General features: G+C 39.4%; 1 protein-coding gene across 3 annotated transcripts in view; it reads right to left on the reverse strand.

Annotated features, from left to right (window-relative positions):
* Positions 1–1,872: 1,872 nt before the first annotated feature.
* Positions 1,873–20,857, reverse strand: part of LGR5 (leucine rich repeat containing G protein-coupled receptor 5) — a 119,006-nt gene continuing 100,021 nt past the window's right edge. For 2 of the 3 annotated variants that reach the window (XM_065886666.1, XM_065886664.1), the window contains 11 exons: positions 20,197–20,268; positions 16,542–16,613; positions 16,325–16,393; positions 16,112–16,183; positions 12,682–12,747; positions 11,448–11,519; positions 8,168–8,239; positions 7,217–7,342; positions 6,045–6,190; positions 4,244–4,327; positions 1,873–3,038 (listed from right to left, as the gene is read on the reverse strand). In XM_065886666.1, the coding sequence (XP_065742738.1) occupies positions 1,951–3,038; positions 4,244–4,327; positions 6,045–6,190; positions 7,217–7,342; positions 8,168–8,239; positions 11,448–11,519; positions 12,682–12,747; positions 16,112–16,183; positions 16,325–16,393; positions 16,542–16,613; positions 20,197–20,268 (1,939 nt within the window). In that variant the 3' untranslated portion in view covers positions 1,873–1,950. The remainder of the gene's footprint in view (positions 3,039–4,243; positions 4,328–6,044; positions 6,191–7,216; positions 7,343–8,167; positions 8,240–11,447; positions 11,520–12,681; positions 12,748–16,111; positions 16,184–16,324; positions 16,394–16,541; positions 16,614–20,196; positions 20,269–20,857) is intronic. The other variant, XM_065886665.1, reaches the window with a different exon arrangement.

Raw genomic sequence — 20,857 nt, forward strand, 5'->3', positions numbered from 1 at the left:
TTCTTTAAAGGAAAAATTTATGGAAAACTCATGTTCATGTTGAATGATTTTAGGGTTGGTTTGTTATTTATGCATTTCTTTCTAATTGTGTTTTTTTCTTTTTACATTGCAAAAGAAGTAGATTCTGGCTATGAAGTCCAAACTATCACTGGGGAAAGTGAACTTCACCAAGTCATTTGTCATGACAGAAATGGCTTATCAGTCATAGTTAAAACAATCTAGGAGTTGGTAAAGATATTTTGATTTGTTCTTGTGAAAGATTTACTTCTTAAGACAAGTCCAGAATACTTAAAATACCGAAGTGCAAATACTTAGATAGCAAATGTATTTAAACCTCAAAACTCAAAACATTTAGGACACCATGTATTTGCCTATGGGATCAATAAAGCACTTGAAAATATTTTGTTTTATAGTCACACATTTTATTACAAATTTCTTTTATTTTGTACCTAATAGAAAAGCAAGTTTGGAGTCTATTTACAGGTACTATATACATTTACATATATTACATACAGTTAATGAATTTAAAGAAAATGGGCAGAGAAACACAATATATATGGAAGAATATGCCACTGTACATGGTTTATTATCATGGTCCTTAGTATTACTGAATCTTTACTATAGTAATAAATACAGTTCTATATTTATACATCTTATAAAACATCTCATAAATGTATTTTTTTCAATTCCAAGTTAAAACATCTGATCAAAATAAACATGCTTATATAAAAATAAATCTACCTAACAGTCTTTTGGTTTGGATGTAGTGAAGCTAATGTAGTATAATAGAAATTATTAATTAATCCTTTGACCTTTAATATTTAATAATTTTGCCTTGTACAATACCTAACACATGTATTAAATATGGAATAAGCAGAGAAGTCATGTTCTTGACATCAGGTAGGTTGATCCAAAGACAACATAGCTAAAACCAAGCTAAATAAACAGGATAATATATTACCGAGTTCCTGTTGAGTCAAAAGTGGTTTCAGACATTGTTGCTAAAGCTACTAGAGGTACCTGTGAGAAGTTATGTCAGTGGATTTAGTTTACGCTCTGCCTGCATTTGATTGTTACCTTATGATGCACATCAGTTTGAATCAAGTGACAAAACCTCCTGTGAAAAACGTGCACTCACCCAGGGGGAAAATACTCCCGGGTTGCTTACCGTCTTTTCTGCGAATGTCCATTGCCGGCAATGGAGTTTTCTTCGAACCTCTGGGCACCAAGGGGTTAAAAATGAATTAGACAAGACCTCATCTGTACATCATTGCCTTCGTGGCAATTTATGAATTTAAGTTCATTTTCCTTTCAAAGTATTTGTAAGCAGCTTTATTCCACTGAGGGTGGAAGTGCCGATACATAAAATCTAGCATCTCTAAGAATGGTGTGACTGTGAATGAGAAGTTAATAGTGCCTTAGTTATCCATTCACAGGGGTGTTGGTGACCTGGAAGGACCCTTTCTGAGGAAAGGTGAAGCAGTACTAAAACATCTCCACATGGTCATTAAAATGAAATCCTACTGGTCACAACCATTACTTAGTAATGTAGGCCATTTAAAAACTCTTATTTTCCTAATACCTCCAACCACATATGAAGGGTTTCTCTGGTTTAAAACCCCTTTCGTAAGCAAGTGAGTTGAAAAAGAATTCAATTGAAATCATGGAGAATTTTTTGAACAGTTCAATCTGTTTTTAAAATATTTATATATATTTTAGGCTTACCTGAAGAGTGTGACTGAGTTATATAGCTTGAACAAGTTATATAAGCAGCATTTAGACTTATTTTTCACTCTCTTGTATCAATAATTATCAGCTTTTTGACACTGAGAGGTTTTTTTTTTTTTTTTAAATCAAGTTTCAACTCAGCTCTTTTTAGTTACTGCTCTGATACACTCAACCTCACATTTTTGGGTTTTCAATTTTTGAAAACTTTCTCTCACATATTAATTAGAGACATGGGACAAATGCCACAGATGAAAGATGACAGCTTTCGGTCATTGGATAAGCTGGTGGTGACCCAGAATTGGAAGGCAGGTCATAGGCTCTGCTGGCACTGGTGAAGGTTACCAAGGCCTGGGTTGAGTCACAGGACTGTTTCTCAACATCATCAGAGTTAATAGACATCAGGCTTGTGTGTTTCGATCTTGTCCAGAAGTGGGTTTGCTTTCCCAGGCTCCCCAGATCCTCCTTAAAATGAGGATTGAAGAGGATGTAGAGAAGGGGATTGAGACATGCAGGAAGGGGGACAATCACCAGAAGGATAAACTTAATTACTTCAGGGCTGATGAATGTGAGGTTCAGTAAAGAGGAGAAGGACAAGAAAGCCACCGGGCAGTAAAGGATACAGTTGGTGAAGAGCAACAGAGCAATGTGCTTCACCATAGAACAGTCCCAAATATTCTCCAGGTCTCCCTTTTCCAAATTGCAGTAGAGCTTGGTGTAGGCAATGGTCATCACGAGGAAGCAAAGGGAATTGAGCAAGACGAGGGCCACCATGTAGCCTGTGGCGCTGGGCTCCCCAAAGGGCAGCGGCAGGCAGAGCGGGGAGGCGCTGTACTCGCTGCCGCCCAGCAGAGGAACCGCGGCGATGGTCGCCGCCAGCATGGCGCAGAGCGCAACGATTGCTTTCAGACTGGAAAAAGGAGTTTTCGTTTCGAATTTTGCAGAGCATTTCACAGAGAACCCACGCTCCAGGGCTGCCAGGGTAAGCAGGAAAACCGAGGATTCCGAAGCAAAAATGGACAAAAACCCGACGACCTGGCAGCCGACCCCCTGCTCCCACCACGCACCGTGCTGCGCAAAGCTGCCAAAAGTAAAGGCATCCACGCCAGCCAGCACAGCACTGGAGACCCCCGTGAGCATGTTCACCACGGCTATTAACCCAATTAACAGTTTTACGGAGGAAATGTACAGAGGGGCTCTGAACACGGTTGAAGTCACCAGGGCATTACACGTCAGGGCCAAAACTGCTATGGTCCACACTCCAATGCGGATCAGCCAGCTACCGAACAGGTATTCGCAGAGTTTGAAAGGGCCTAGAAGTCCAAGGAAGAAAAAGACTGGGTATCAAATTAGTGTTCACAACTTTTGCCAAATTACCTCTTTGTCTCTCTTGTTAGGACACCAAGAGATAGAGACCAGTAACAGCCATGGTAACACACAGTTCCCTTATGGCACACTCCACTTTATTAAACCACTATTTAATGTAAAGGTGAACATACCGGGTGCCCAGATTTTCAAGCTATGCCCAGAGAAATGGAGCCGGGGAGTTTAAATCACTGGATTCAGGTCCCCCAAATACAGCAATGTGAGGGCCAGGTAACAAGTCAGATCTCTGGTTTTTGTTTTTTTTTTAATAAAGTTTTTTTTTTTTTTTGATGTGGACCATATTTAAAGTCTTTTTTGAGTTTGTTACAATATTGCTTCTGTTTTTTTTTGTTTTGTTGTTTTGGTCTGGAGGCATGTGGGATCTTTTCTCCCCGACCAGGGATTGAACCCGCACCCCCTGCATTAGAAGGCGAAGTCTTAACCACTGGACCACCAGGGAAGTCCCTCCTGGGCGTTTTATGATATTTGTCCAGAATGCTTCAAAAAAGGTTCTGTAAACAGGGAAGGAGAATCCTAGGGAAATACTCAGTGATGTTAGAAGAGGAAGTATGAAGGTGCATTTCATGAGAATGTCGTCTTAGGTTTAGATTGACATTTGACGTTTAGGTGCAAGGAACCATCAAATTGTTGAAAATAAAATATCAGCCCTCCCCAGCTGTCTTTTTTTTTTTCAACTGGTCTATCCTATTTCAGGGAATGGGACAAACAATTAAGTGAATAATATATATAGTTTTTACTTATCTCTAAAACTATTATTTGCTTTAACCAAATAGCTATTTAGAGAAGACTTACAAGAAATCACTGTCAAAAATCAGTGATTACATGAAGCAAGACTGTTGCATACCAGACTAAATAGCTAATATTATTTTTAAAATTACATATACTTCTAACTATAAGATTGGTTCTTTCATTTCCATTAATCTGAATCAAAAGTCTCCTACAAAGATCCTATTTATGAATGGAGACCAACTCCAGGGAACGAACATTTGTATTTTAAAGGTCCCCATGGGGTGGGATATTGATGAGCTGCAAAGATGGCACAGATTTTGCCTTGAAGTGTAGCCAAATGTCCCTGATGGCCTCAGAATTAAGGGTGGGTACTGCTGCTGAGCAGGTCTGATGCCTTTCTCACCTGGGGAAGGTGAGCATTGCACCGAATGAAGGGCTTTCAGGTCTTCCTCAAAATCAAGCAGGAAATCTTCAAGATCACGCTCATCTGCAGGAATGAGAAGTTCTGGAACGATTAGTTCTGGAATGATTAGTTCTGTCTCTCTTTTCAGGGGCCAACTTCCAGGGAGGAGAGTCCTGGATTGCCCTAGAGACATGAAATGTCACAAAGGGAACTGAGGGTCAGACATCCCACTTTTCCCTGGGCTTTCTTGCAAGTCTATTATAAAATTGCTTTGGGATGTTCTACTCAAGCTACTATATGACAGAATTTCAGCAGAACTGGGGGCAAGGGACAGTAACCCTGGACTCCCTGTCATAATGTCGAAGCTCTCTCATTCTGTTCTTGTTCCCTGGAGCTCACAATGGCCCCAAATTGCACTGACCTAAATTAGACAGAGAGCGTGGGCCTCTCCGTTCAGTGGAAGAACCACTTTATCCGATTTTCTAACACTTAGATAGCTATAGTGCAAATGTTCTGAGCTGTGTTCTCTGAGTACAAGAGGGAGAATTAGTAAGTTTCAATCTTTCTGGGGAATTCTGCTTAACAGAGGACAAATCAAGTAACTGGTGCTTGGATTAGCTATCCATGAAACAGGAGTTTTGTGATCTAACACACTTACTGATTTAATTGGTCTGGGGTGAGGTTTGGGCACCAGTGTTTTTTAAAAGCTTCTGTGTGATTACAATATATGGACCAGGGTTGCAAATCATTGTCCTTGAAAATAAACTCCACGAAGAACCTTGTCTCTCTCGTTCATTGTGTGCCTCTAGGGCATAGAACAGTGCCTGGCACACAGTAGACACTCTAATTGTTTATTTTTGGGGGGGGGAGGGTTGAATAAATATAGTAGAAATTAGGGTGGGTGAGGCAGAAAAAGCAAAAATGAAAGCAAGAACAAGAGCAAGACATATGCTGTAGCCTAAAATAAAAAAGCCAAAGGCTAGCTATAATATCAGCTCCTTAATCAGGTCTGTGTGCAGGAAGAAAAGTTAAGATAATGTGCAGACAGACTGAATCGTACTTACTTGGGAATCAACAAATCATTAAGACCCAAAGGAAGAAAAGCCAGTCTATTTAGACTCTGTGCAAACTTGCAAGGTTGGCAGGGAAAGGAAATTGGGGGCTGCCCAGAGCACTGCCTCATTACCACAGGTGTGGTTTGAGGTACATTGTTGTCTATTTAAGTCAGGTCTTGCTTCAAGGAAAGCCAAGTGCTTTACAGACATTATCTCATTTCACTTTCCTGACAGCTAGCCTTTGTCGGGGGTAGGTGGGGAGAATGTTTTAGGATTAGTTGGATAAGAAGTTGGATTCTTAAGCCCTTCTGCTGAAATATGGAGGCATCTAAAATGTCTATATCCTCCACTCCCCACTGGGGTTTAAGAATAAAAATAGATTGCATTTTCTGGAGAAAAAAGCGCAGAAGCATGTTTGAAAAAGTTATCCACAGGGATTAGGCCCTCAAAAAAGTTTATGAAAATATTGATAATCAATTTTAATATTTACCCCTGAGGACAATATGTGCTAAAAGGGATCTAATTGTAAATATAAGTATTAAGAAATCCCTTAGAGAAAAGATGACTTTTTAGAATGAATCCTAAAGGAGTTTTCTCTTTCTCTAAGAATCTTTAAAAAGTGGGATTGATCCTCAACTTGCTGGAGAGATTACATAGGGACCTGTTTGGAGTTCAGATGATCTGCTCGATGACTTTTCAAGCCCCGTTCAGACACAATTTCATCACAGTGACATAGCAGCTCTCACCTTGAACTTGAAACATTCCAGCATCTTTCTTATGAAGGTCATCTGCACTGCTGTTGTCGCCTTTATTCCACTGATTAGAAATTTTATAGACATTTTCACATACTCCAAATGCACAGCACTGATATGCATAAGGCATTTCTATAACCCTTTGAATGAACAAAACCAAACAAAAACACACACTTAAAGAAATAGATTGTTAAATATAGTGCTCATCTTTCACTTAATAATTTTGCCTGTGGATCTTAGCCTTAATAAGTAATCTAAAGTGTTAACTATGTGCATAAAGATGTTGATTACCGTGCTATTCATAACAACGGAGTTATTAAAAATTATTGCCATGAAATGTTGACAGTTGCTGAGGCTGAGTGATGGATATATTATTTTCTCTACTTTTGAGTTTGAAAATTTCCATAATAAAAACATTAAAAAATGACTGTTAGGAAAATTGTAACACCATTAAAAAGTGCTTATGGTATGACATAACGTAAAGTGACAAAAAGGTGATATAAGTTTGTATACGTACTGTAATTCTAACAATTAAAAATACATTGGAAACAAAATCTGGAAGGAAATAACATAAAACTTTGGTTAAGGGTATTTGTAGACTTTTTTTCCTCTCTTTTATTTTCTAAACTCTCTTTTGGGGTTATGGTTTTAAAGTATGTAAAAAGTACTGTGGTTTAATATATATATACAGAATATATATATGTGTATATACATATATATATATATAAAATCTTTCAAGGGACTTTATCGCTAATAAGTGTAACAGGTTTTAAAGAGCATTACTTCCTCAAGCAAATATTAATTTAGTACATTTTATTAGAACATATACATAAGCAAGACGAATTTAAACATGTCAACAGGAGTACAATTATGTTATAATGTTATTTAATTACATGTCCTAGTTTGTATCTCATGGATCAATGGTTTTCAAACTCTTTCCATGAACTCTGTGGTTCCAGGAGGCATCTTTGAAGAAGGAAGGAAGTGTGGTCAGGAAGACACGTTCTCCCACTCCAGGGCTTGTCCTAACAATGCCCCAGGGGTGGGGGACTTGAAGGCATGAAATGCAATTCAAAAGAGTCCCATAAATTTTGAAAACCACTATAACACGTCTATTGTTTCACATGACCACAAATGTATCTTATTAGTTTTAATGACAAACTCACTTGAGTTCTGGAAAGTTTTCAGATGATATCAAGCTCTGTAAGGCATGATTTCCTGTTAATTTTAAGTGAGTTAAACCATGTAACCCAGTTACAGGAAAAGACGACAGGCGGTTGGATGATAGGTCCCTGCAAAACATCAAACAACAATTGGCTTTTAGTCTGTGTTAGCATAAAACGATTATGTTAAAAAAGCAACCTAAAGATGATTAAACTGCTCCATAAAAACTTCTAAGCAGGGTCCTTCCTCTTAATGGTAAAAGGAACCATTTTGGTTTTAGCTCCTGAACGACTCTTCTATTTACCATCAGAATTGCAGGAGAAAAATGTTTTAATCACACCCAAATTGTAATTTCTACATTCAGCTTAATTTTGCCAGATGGGGACATCGAAAATCAAGTGGAGGGTGCTACACATAATTTGAAAAGTGGTGCTGACTAGATCAAGTTACGGGTGAGGGGGAAAACATTGTTGAGGGTTTATCTTCTTCCTTCTCGCCATAACTTCTGTCTGACCAGTTCCTTCTTTGTCTCTGAGACACAGGAGAGAGGGAGAGGAAAGAGCAAGAGATGGAAAGGGAGGGAAAAAATGGACAGGAAGATTTTCTATTAGTCAAGATGGCAAACTGTAAAATGAAAGACCTTTAGAACTGAACTGATTACTTAGTCCATTCCACCTGATGGCTCAGCAAAAATGGAAAATTTCACCTCAATCACCAGAACCAGCTGTCACCCAGATCGTCATTTATCCACATAAGGACGCACATGGCCTTGGAGGGGCGGGGGGTGGGAAGTGGGGTGCTCCTTTCTGGTGTGATCCAGCTCCAGTGCAGGAGACACTGAGGGCTGGGCATTCTGTGCACTCGGGCTTTTTCAGCAAAACCAACATTTTTGATTAATCAGATGGGGCCCAATTATTAAAAGACATGCCATAAACAAGTCATGAAATACTCACAGCTTTCTTAGAGATGGCAAAGTGGAAAATGCATTGGGGTGAATAACGGCAATTTTGTTCCAAGCTAAATTCCTATTAAAAAAAAAAAAAGGCAAGTGAGAGGATTATATAAAAGAAGACTGTGTGAAGTTTTACCATATATATTCATTCTTCTAACAAAATGTAATTTCCATTCAGGACAGGAGCAATTAACTTATCAAATCATCTTTCAGAGGCAGATATTAATAGTATAAAATGATGAAAGAGAGAATTTTAAAGCAACCTTGTTTAAATCAATCCAGGAAAATCCTTCAGGTGGATACTTTAGATTTTACTCTCTTCTTGCTAAAAAGTTGACTTTAACATGGTTGTAAAATTTTATTAGGGCATTTCTAAGATGAGTAGGGGTCAGGGAATTGGAAGAGACAGGAACTTCTGAGGCTCTTCCTCTGACAGGCAAGTAAATTTTAAGTTATAAAATGTCCCCGGATATGTAATGAAACTCAACAAAAATTTGTGTACATTGTCCATGTATGTCAGGCCTTAAAAGAAACACAGAGATACTTTTTAAAAAAATTCCCAATAGAGAGAATGGACATTTAATTCTTTTTTTTTTTTTGCGGTACGCGGGCCTCTCACTGTTGCGGCCTCTCCCGTCGCGGAGCACAGGCTCCGGACGCGCAGGCTCGGGAGCCATGGCTCACGGGCCTAGCCGCTCCGCGGCATGTGGGATCCTCCCTGACCGGGGCACGACTCGTGTCCCCTGCATCGGCAGATGGACTCTCAACCACTGCGCCACCAGGGAAGCCCCTGGACATTTAATTCTTAACTGGGAAATGAAGAAGAGAGGGGCTAGCATATGTTAGAAATAAAAGCCTTTGATAACAAAATCTACAATTTATTGAGAAATAAAATTCACTCACCCCTTCCCTCCACAGACATATATGTAATGAAATGTAGATAATTTTACAGGAATAAGAAATTCCACATTTTAGAAAAAGAGCAATGAACTTAAAATTCATATTTTTAAAATTCATAACTCAGAAGGGAACTAAAGTGTAGACATTTGAGGAAACTGAAAGTGATCACTGTCAACTTTTCTCTAGCACAGAAAAGTAATTTATTCATGGTGTTGGGCCCCCTGAGTTACTAGGCTAAATGGTATTCACAGAACATATACATTCTCATTTGAAAGGCCCCTGAACTGGGGCAAACTGGAAGCCTTTTTAGTTTTCTCCTTTCATCAATGGCAGAACAAAAGAAAATTCCAGCTAACGAGGGGAAGGAATGGCATGGAAGGAGTGGGAAAGCTACAAATGGGAATTGGGCAGGAGACTGTCTTCTGTTGAAGACATCATCACACGATGATGACATCTTCATCACGTGATGAAGACATCACGTATTTGACATCATCAAATACGTGTCCAGTGAGGGTTGCAAGCCCTGCCACCTGCACTAGATGCTGGGGATAAGAAGATGAAAAAATTCTTGTCGTTTTCAGGTAGGGCGTGGTGTACCTGATGGCGGTGCTGAGTGCTGAGTCCTGTAGCAGAGAATGTGCAAAGCACATCAGAGTAGAGAGGGCTCAGAGACAGGAGATGTTGTTCTTATGGGATGGACAGGGGCAGGTTAAGAGTGGGGAGGAATCCAATGGGCGACAGGACCAGGAGAAACAATGGTCCATGTGTCAAGGGACTGGGAACTGGTGGGTGAGAGATGAAGGTGTTCCAGGGGGTTGGAATCAGATTCTGAAGGATGGTGCTTGGAAGTTTGGTTTTGGTATTGAAGACAATAGGGGAATAACAGAAGATTTTTGAAGCAGGGAAGTAACGTGATTCAATTTCTACTTAAGAAAGATTCTCTTTGGAGAATGAGATGAATGGGTAAAGACTGATGGTGGAAAGTCCGGTAAGGAGGGTGATGACAGTGATCTAGGAGAGTGATTCCATGGGTGTCTGGTGAAGAATATTTAAGTTCTACTCTCTTAGCAAATTTCAATTGTACAACACAGTGTTATCAAATATATCGACCTTTGATATATTTGAAAAAGAACTAACTTTTGGAAAGAGCCACAACTCCAACCTGGTGGACAAGGCAGGTAATAAAAGTAGGTAATGTACAATATCTTTGTTTCACATTTATTTTAAAAAGTTAAAGAACTTCACAAGCCGATTTTAGACCAAAAGTAAGGAAAGGGCAACACAATTAAATTCAGAGCAAGATGATTTTCAAAGTGAATTTTTGGGAGAAACTGATTCTCCAAGGTGAATTTAAAATGTTTTGAGGAATGGTATTATTTTATGAAGGTATGGTCTCTTAAATGTTAAGAAAAACTTTAGGGAAAAAAGGGTTTTTAACACCATCCTGCAGTTTAAACATTACATATTGTCATCGTTCACCAAAATTACACAGAAATCCAGTTTCGGGATGGAAAAAAATCTGTCATGCACAAAAAAATCTGTTACCGTTTTTTTTTAAACTTATGGTTAATATATGGTATTTTCAGGTAGTGTGTGGTCCACCTGATGGCAGTGCTGAGTGTTGAGTCCTGTAGCACAGAATGTGCAAAGCACATCAGAGTGGAGTGGTATTTATGGTATTTTCAATATATATTAATATATATAATAATCTATTATATATTAATATATAATATATTATACATTTATATAATATATTAGTATCTATAATATATGTCAAATATATGGTATTTTCAATCATAAAGTGGAATTTAATATTTACAAATCTTAGCCATCTGAGCAACAGAAGCATTTTCCAGGACAGTTGTGCTTAAACCTTAGTGTACTTGTTAAAATACCGATTCTCAGGCCCTACTCCAGAGGGTCTAACTCATGAGGCAGGTGAGAACCTGGACTCTGCATTTTTTAGTCACCTCCAGGTGATTCTTAAGCACTTAGGGAGACTCACATTGAAAAACTGTTTGACCAGGAGAGAAAAACAGGCAGGAAGAACTGTGTGGTCACCCCGGTTTTGCAGGCAGAACAATCTCCGCCAATTCCCAGCCAGGAACAGAAACACATTTTGTAGGCAGTTCAATAGCTTGGCCTCCTTCCTCTTTATCAGAGTTTCACGTCTGCTGACTGGCAGAGGGCAGATTGCAAATTTACTGCTTTTGAACCTGTTCCTGGAAATGGTCATGAGCAAAATATTTGCCTTCTCCTAGCAGATACATGCACAAAGGCCCACCAGTACAAGTAGACAGTGAAAAGAGAATATTAGGGGAAGACCCAAAAGAGATAAAAAGTGCTCGATGTTGGGGAAGCTGCCGCGAGAGAGTACTCACAGAGAGCGGAGGCTAAACAACTGCTGGAAGGTGTTGGCTCGAATTTCACACATTTCATTATGCCGCAGGTCTCTGAAATGACAGGTTCCAAAGATTCATTTCGGAGCCACAGGTTTCAAAGATTAGTCTTCAGAGAACTTTTACAGAGGGGTCACCTGCCCTCGGTCACAGGAACACATGAACTACGACTACCGAGTGACACTGAGAAAAATTTCTTTTTGTTTAAAAAAGAACACTGCAATGTAACCACATAAAAAAGTATTGCCTCTCTTTCGAAGCCGCTCTTCCCTTTGGGTGAATCTGAAGCTATATTCCAAATGCCAACATCATTCAAACACCTTGAGCATGCCTCTCTCTGCCCTCTGAGTCTTTCTTATGTCCTTGGAGGGTCTTCAGGAGTGTCAAGTTGTTACCTTTCAAGGTGGATTTTTTCCCCCCTCCCTTCCTCGCCCAAAGGCATTCGGAGAAAAATTAAGCAGAAAAGGATAGATGGTTAGTATTGTTTTGACCAAAACCAAAGCATGACTATAAAGCAACAACGCTGATGTTTTATGGAGGAGGCAATTTTCAGAGAGGAATTCTAAAATGTTTCATGCATAAGTGGCATCAATGGCACCTGAAATATGACTAATACGGCACCTCTTCTGAAGCTTACTATTGTGGTTTAGAATAGAAATTTTTTTTTTTTTGGCCACACGCACGGCTTGCCGGATCTTAGTTCCCAGACCAGGGATCAAACCTGGGCCCCCGCAGTGAAAGTGCCAAGTCCTAACCACTGGACCGGCAGGGAATTCCCATGAAGGTTACTATTGTGAAGCAAACATACCAACAAAAGTATCCCCATATTAAAACGTAATGCCGTGCATATGAGCTTCACTTGTGTTCAGGAAAAAAAACAAAACAAAACAAAAATAATGCCACTCATTGGAGGTGTAAGTTCCAAAAAGTTCCAAAGCTCAAATAAACCCAGTTCATTACTATACCAGGTTAGGAAAAAAAAAAAACCCACAACATACTAAATGCCTTACTTATAGTATAATGCATGGTAAAATAATATCGTCTATGTCTCCCAACTTTACAGACATCCTATACAGTCACAGCTCCTGTGTGTAAGAAGAGAAAGCATCACATGTCTCCCCAGTGAACCACAGGGTAAGCAAACCAATGACCCCTGGAAATGTGAGTTTTGGCTCTTGGTTTGCGCTTGGTGACTTAGAGACTCTTACAGACATACATTTTCTGAAGCTTTCGGCAGACTGAAAAACTGGGTAAATCTTCTAGCAGGTTATAAGATAGATCTCTGAAAAACAGAAGGTACAAAAGGGAAAAATCTGTTACATATTAATTGTAAGGAAACATGCTTTGCTCTCTTTTCCCCTCCACCATGATCTAGCTCCCAAAGGCAGACTATGAACTTTTCCCCAGCCCTGATGTGCGGCAGGCAGTCATAGGCGTTATTAGATTAAGCAGTAGATTCAGATGTCAACTGAAATGTAACTGTTATACTTCTTTAATTGATTTAAATAATTTACTTAATGAATTTATTTATGTTTTGTTAGTGATGATCTACAATGTTCTAGCTATTATCTTACAGAAATGAGTACAAATTAAATTAAATAATTGTGCCTCTGTTTCTAAGAGCTGCTGTATCTGCAGCTGAGAGAATCATTGTTGGTTCTTTTCTAATCAACAGAAAAAGAATCCCAACAACAATTCAAAACATAGCACTAACTTTGAAATCAATCATTACAAGGGGGGAAAAAGAATCTAAGCAAGTCTTCAGCCCAAACTCAACAAATTACAGAATAACAAAAACATCTGGACATATTTATAGTATAATATAACTAATCTAAAACAAGCCATGGTAATTTGCAGAAAGCTTAAAAAAAGAAAGCCGGTAGATAAAGTAACAGATATATATATATATATATATATATATATATAAATATAAATCTTGCCTCTTGTTTTAGAAGTTATCAGCTAATCAACTAACTCACTTTCATGCCTGATTCTAATTCTTAAAACCAGATCACCACTATGAAACTGAAAAATCCATATTGTTTTCTGAGAGGGTTTTAAATTACTTTATTTTTGAAATTGATCACTTTATCTTACATTTATTGAATAAATAGAACTTAAGTAGAAATACAGTTCAATTTACTACACATGAATCATTCAGATAAAGCTGTGTGCAAACACAGATTTGTAGTTTACACTAGAGATTTGAAAGACCAAACCAAACCAAACCAAACCAAAACAAAAATGCCCCACACCTATGCACAAATACAGCTGATTAACAATATGGTGTTTATTTTTGGAAAGTAGTGAATGTGATAAAATGGACACACATATTATCAAAGCTGATAATAATCTGGTTCACTCATTTCCACAGACAGCATGGGGAACAATCCTTCCTGTGTAGTTCTTAGTAGAGGGTACATGGAACCTTCTTCTACATAAAGACACAGTGTCACCACCTTCCTACCTATTACCTAATGATTTTCATGGCTAGCATTGATCAAGCACTTCTTATATATAGACACTGTGTTTACAGCTTGACCTGAATTATTTCATTTAATCTTTGTGGTCACCTTATGAAGGAAACATTTGTGTTGATTCCCATACAAAGCAAAGACTAAGATCACCAGCTAGTAAGTGGGGAAAGCCACACACAGTCAAGTCATTCCCATGGAGAAGAAGCAACTTGGAGGCAAAATCGCTCATGTACAGTGACATTGCCTCATGTAACAGCTACTCAGTGGATGACGCAGCCAAAGGAAGAGAGCTCTCAGACCTGTACTTCCAGAACAGAAAGCAGAGTGGAGTAAATGTCACGACCCCGGGTTCTACTATCAACTTTAATTCTACTTCGTTGATATGCTGGACGAAGCATTGATGTCTTTTTCAATTCTCTTCTTTAATGAGAACATACTTGCTTTGCTGATCTTGCAGGGTTGTTGTGAAGAGCAAATCAACGCTACAGGCTGACGTGCTTTGAAAATGGCCGGATACTGTCATTAATGCAGTTGCTGTCTTTCAGGCCTTTCTAGGTTTCCACTCCAGGAAAGAATAATGGTGTAAAGGAAGTGAGAAGACGATGAGAAGAGCTAACATGGTCGAGAAGTTTACAGTGCTCCAGGTGCTGGTATAAGTGTTTGACGTGTAGTAACTTATTGCGTCCTCGTGACGATCCCCTGAAGGAAGTGGCTACATCTCTTATTTTATAGGCTGGGAAATGGAGCCCCGGAAGGGATAAATAACTCGCTCAAGATACTGTGATAGCATAGAGGCCGGATTTGAACCAGAAAAACAGACCCCAGAGCTTTTGCTCTTAATCAGTTCGCCAGTCAGCCTCGGTGTATGCAGCTTTAGACCCGGGTGGTTTACCATTCGCTGTGTGACATACTGGAGACAGATGGGATTTAAATACTGGCTCCCTATTTATTAGTTACAGTATGTGAAATCCTGGTCATGTTACCGAGCCAGCTTCCTGAAGAAATGAGGATAATTATGCTTATTCTGGGTGTGGTGGGCAGAATTCAAAGACGGCTCCTGAGATTTCCACCACCTGGTGTCTATACTTGTTCTCCCAGTTATTCAATCAAACCATCTGCATTTGAATTCGAACTCTGCTCCTTTCTTGCAGTGTGATTTTGACAGATGTACTTTACTTCCCTAATTCTCTCTTTCCTCACCTGTATCTATACCTTCTAGGGAGATACGAGGTGAGGAAGAGGAGACTTGTTCTTAATCCCCTTCCTTTATACATGAACGACTCACTTTAAGGCTGTTATGTGGTTTATTGCGACTCCTATCACTGAGCAACTGCGGCCTGAAAGTGACGTAGTGGGCTGGGGAGAGGGGAAGGCAGAATCACTGAAGAATGTTCCCATTCTTCCACTTGACATTTGTAGAGCTGCTTGTAGTTCTGTTACTCCGGAAAGCTTGTGGTGGAATCACAGGCGTTCGACTGCCGCAGAAGTCTGCCATGTGAGGACAGAGCCATGCGAGAGACTAAGGGTGCTTTCACTACATCCCAGCAGTGCTTGAGAAGGTGCTCACAGGGCGTTGAGGGGGGAGGCTGAACATGGAAGGTCAGAACAAGGCTCTCCCAGTTCCTATAAACTACTTTTTGTAAAATGTGGGAAGGGCAGAGGAAAAAAGCCCTAACTCAACAGAAATAACATATGCAAGCTGTTTAGCCATTAGATGAAACATTAGAACATGGCACCAGCAACTATACCGGAAGAATGTTTGGTTGCCTTTATCAAGGTCTGTGTGGGTCTGATAATTTCATTTTGGCATCCATATTGGGTTTTTGATCCATGATTTTCTTTTTTTTTTTTTTCCTGCTCTGCAGGGGATTTGGGGCTGGGGGCAATGAAGTTATTTTGGCTTGTTCATATCCATTTTCTGAAGGGAAATGTGTGCTAGTTGAAACTCTAATGGGAGACTGTTTGGGACTTGGAAACAAGGGGTACGTCGTTGCCATTATTACCAGGGTCACATCTGAGAGCCACTTCCCTGGCCCCAAGCAGGCAAAGGAGGCCTGACCTCCTGAAAACCTGTGAGGAAAGAACTTTCTCCACTTTTAAAGGATTATTGAAATAATGTTGGTCATTTCACCCCCGTTTACGCAACATTATTGCTTTACTGACACGCACAGCACTTGGAGATTCGGTAACTGATCGCAGACAGTCTGAGGAAGAGATGAGATCTGTGCTCCAGTTAAAGTCCTGTTGAAACACAAACCAGACATCATTCTTGTATTTAGGCATCACACAGTGACATATTTTGATTCACTGATGTTAAGACTGGTCAGGCTTGAAGGGTAGTGCAAGTTCTGGGCAAAGTCAAGAGCCTACCCAAGTACTTACAGACTCTCCAGGCTCGCGGTACCAGTTAGATCAGGAAATTCAGTTATTTGTGAGGCACCATTCAAAGTCCTAGAAGGAGGAGTACATGAGTATTACTGGGAGAAGATTCTAGGAAGGGGTCATTTTTATGGCCATTTCAAAGCACTTGAAATGTTCATTTGGTCTTCACAGCAACCTTGCAAAGGGAAAATGATCTGTAAGAGAAATAAACACTTACAGTATTCTTAGTTCAGGTAAATGTTGAAAAGCAGATCTCCCAACAACCTGGATAGGGTTGTCATAGAAATGTCTGAAAAAATCCAAAGACCAACGTCTTAGTATAAAACTTGAATGACAAATGAACACCTGTTCAGAATTTCAACAAATGCCTTCAATGTACTTGTGTAATTTTGATTACTTGGTTTCAGGTAAACCTCAAAAGTATTTTCATTCGTATTATGAGACTTTTAGTGAGAAATCCATACTACATAAAATTGAAAATCTCTGACAGCGAGGCAGATATGAATGTCAGCTCCTATGGAGAAAAGCAAGTGAACTGACTACCGTTATACTTAAAGCTCTTCCTCTGCCTCCAATATCTGTGGCCTATCCATTGAGTGGCAAAAGGTAGTTCAAGGTGCTGACAGTTATATCATTAGCTAAAGAAAGATGAAGTTCTATATAGTCACATGAGGGTCATATCCTCTGGTCAAATCTTATGACACACACACACAAAGGATCCTTCAAATTATTTGAGAGGAAATTTGCTACTCTGGGTTTTTGTAACATTAGATTTAAAAAAATCAATGATTGCTCTAAAAGGTAAGACATTATTAGAACTTCAAAAATATTTTGTTTTACAGATGTTTTCAATGTAAAGGTATTTGAACCGCCTGGTCAATGGAGTCCCACAAACAGTTCTTAGCTGAGACATCCTTCCAGTTCAATTAAATTCAACAAATATGTATTGGTGTCTCTTATGCTCAAAGCATGAGGGTAGGTACTGCTTGCAGTTAAAGACTGATTTATTAAGGAGGCTGTCATTAGCTATCTACTATGTGCCTGGCATTATGCTAGATGCTGGGGATGTAAATAAGAATGATAAGGTGTCCCTGCCCTAAAGAAGCTTGGAATCAGTTGGGATAAAACAAACAAATAAGGGGATATGACTCTCTGGTTGACAAAGCATTTTCACATCTAGAGCTCAATTAATCCACCTGCCAACTTTATAAGATCCATGGCATAGACACTTAGGTACTATTTCCCTCATTTCTGGAGGAAGAAGCTGAGGCTCAGTTACCTTGGTAAGCTCATTGTCTCCCAGAGCTTCAACTTTCTAATCTGTTAAACTAATGTAATAATACTTAGTAGTAGGGTTTGTGTACACATTAAAAGAGCTAATGCACATGTAACATCTGGCACAGGACCTGGGATATAGCTGTCACTCAACATGCCAAATCCCCGTCCGTACTCCCACCCTCTGACTTCTTCTTTTCCCTTCGATTAGACAACTGGTAAGAGAAAGGGCTAGAGCTGGACTATAGGTCTTTTTTGTTTGTTTTGTCTTGTACATCTTTTTATTATAAATCTTTTTCTAAAATATTTTTATTGAAATATAGTTGATTTACAATGTCGTGTTAGTTTCAGGTGTACAGCAAAGTGGTTCAGGCATATATATATACACATATATTCTTTTTTTACATTCTCTTCGGTTATAGGAGGACTATACATCTTACAATTTAAAAATGGAGTTGTCCTCAGAATATTACATTATCCCTTATCTACACTATATGCTTGTTTGTATGTAATTATGTTCATATACCTGTGCATGTAAGTACAATGGGCAGCTATGAATACACATGCTTATGTACGTAAGGCATAAGGATCACAAACACAAGGCGGAGCTATAGGGTTCTCAGGAGGGAGTTCTCTCATGAGGTCAAGAAAAACTTCATGAAAATGCCATTTGAAATGGACCCTGGAAAACAGAATTTCGACAAGCATAGTGAGGGGACGGAACCATAGGAGCAAAGGAAATAAAGGAGGGGATCTGTTCTATGAATGTAGCTTAGTTGGTCTGGGTTATGGCGTAAGGTAATTGAGGGATGGGTCAGGAGGGCTGGCTTGGGCCATGTGGAAAGCTGAGACTGTCAGGGAAAGGAGTTGGCGTTTAATGTAAACAGACAACACTGACTGTATGTTTCACAGCAAGAGAATGACAACATGGATGCTGTGCTTCCAGGGTGAGCACACTGCTAGTGGTAGAGGCAGGGGTGTGAGCCTTAGACTGGTAGAAATCTAGAGGTAATGGCTAGCAGAGGGGCTGGTGGCAGAGGGGATGGAAAGAAGTTATGAATAGGATGGGGACTACAGAGGTAGAAATGAGGCCTGGGTAGCCAATGGACAAGGAAAGCAAAGAAATCTGGGTTGGGGGGAGTGTGGGCGGGGACGGTAGTGACAGAGATAGACATGGAGGCAGAAGCAAGGACAGAAGAGCTTCCGGGAGAAAACAGTCAAGGCCAGCAAAGAGTGGAGAGAAGTGCTAATAAGTATTGGGGGGCTGTTAGTCCTCTTCAAGGGGTATTAACATATCAAAAGGGTGATTAAGAAAACCAGTCCTGTGGCTTCAAGGAAAGAAGGGGCAAAGAAAGGCAATGCAATCTGCCAACTTCTCGGTATGTAAATACTCTCTAATGAGAACTAATGTTTACTGGCAACAAACTTTAACCCCCTTAGTTTGCCAACATACTGTCAGAACTTTTCAGAAATGATGAATGGTATTTTTTTTTCTCAGTCGCCAGGGCTAATTGGGATTCCAGCTCATTTGTGACAAATGCTACACGGCTCCAGAAAGCCTCTCTATCAAGTTGGCACAGGATGCGGAATATCTGCCAAGAAGTGCCCTAGGACTAGTGCCCTAGTCCTTTTCAGAAGTCGTCCTTACTCTCCTCCATATTTCAGACCCCCCACCCATGACCTTAGGCCAATACTATGTCCCAAACCTGCCAGTTGTCTTTTAAGAGCCAGCCTATTACTTACGTATTTTCACCTTCCTATATGTACCTACACAGGATCAATTTTCTGTTTGTGCTAAATATGAAACATAGAATTAATCCTACTTTGAAGCTGTAACTCTATCTTATGCCATTATGGCATACAGATCCTCATATACACCTTCCTAGAACATATGCACCTTTCCAGAATTGCATCCTAGTTTGTATAAATGTAACTCAGTGTTTGGACTCGAGAATGAATGGGTATCGAATGGCTACTTAGCGTAAAGCAGTAGTCTTCCTCGTCTCCCCCTCCTTGCAGTAAAGGACCTCTATCATATATAATAATGTATGTATGTATGTATTTCTATTTCAGCTTTATTGAGGTATAATTGACATATAAAATTGTACATTTAAAGCTTACAGTGTGGTGATTGGATATACGTATACATGGTGAATGGATTCCCCCAACCTAGGTAGTTAACTATTTATCATATATTTATCTTTTTGGGGGTGAGAACATAATAATTTATGTTTCTACTATACTTGGGTTCAAGTTCTGAATGACTAGGTGACCCTGACATTGATGCTCTAAAAATCAGTTTTATTCCTTAGGAAATAGAGATAAGCAAAAAAGCATTTCATAAGATTATTGTGCAGTGACACGAGGCATTTGAAGATACCAAACACAAGGCAATGCACATTGTAGGTCCTAAGAAAAAGAATCTCTAAAATTGCTTCAGCATTTGGCTGAAACTTAGCAAAACATCTCCATGTACACTACAGTGACCGAGACAAAACTTGGGCAAATATAGAACATTTATTGTATTACGTTTAAAAGAAGTGCAATTCGTGCTATATTGCAGGATAGAAAAATCGAAAAGAACTATGGCTACTTACATTGTAATAAGAGAAGGGTTGCCTACAAAGGCTTTCTCAGGTATCGACTTGATATTGTTGCTATGAAATCCTCTAGAAAGAGAGGAAAAGCTAATTTATAGAAAATAACCTGTGGGGTAAAATCATTTAATAGTCCCCTCACCAAACCCGTGGCAATAATCAGCAATTTTAGTAACTAGAGGATAAGGTTAAATTCCTCTATGCATTTTGAAATGCTTGTGCCCTCACGTACTCTCTAGGAGAAAAAGATATCACAAGCTGTCATCTGGAAAGAGGAATAAAGAATCTGAAAATAATAACTGTGCTTTATGGAAACTTATAACCTAATGCTATAAAAAGAAAATCCATCTGTTAATATCCAATAGAGCATCATGGTATAACAACTTGAGACCGAGGAAACCATCTTTGGAGAGAGGATTATGATCGCTCCTCTTTACGCCATTTAAAGCCAGGAGAAGAGAAAATTGACTTAAGCTGCAGTGAAGCAGAGATTTAAGTAATCTCCTTAAGAGGACAAAATTTCCTGAGCTGAAGAAAGGTGCCCCAGCCCAGTGAGTCTGTAATAACAAATTGATTCTCATCTGTCGGTGCTAATGTTGTCTGACTGGCAGAGGGGTAGAGTCAATGGTCTTTAGTCTATGTGGGCCTGTGGCTGAATGAG

Source organism: Phocoena phocoena, chromosome 11 (assembly GCF_963924675.1).
Source record: "Phocoena phocoena chromosome 11, mPhoPho1.1, whole genome shotgun sequence".
NCBI classification, from domain to species: domain Eukaryota; kingdom Metazoa; phylum Chordata; class Mammalia; order Artiodactyla; family Phocoenidae; genus Phocoena; species Phocoena phocoena.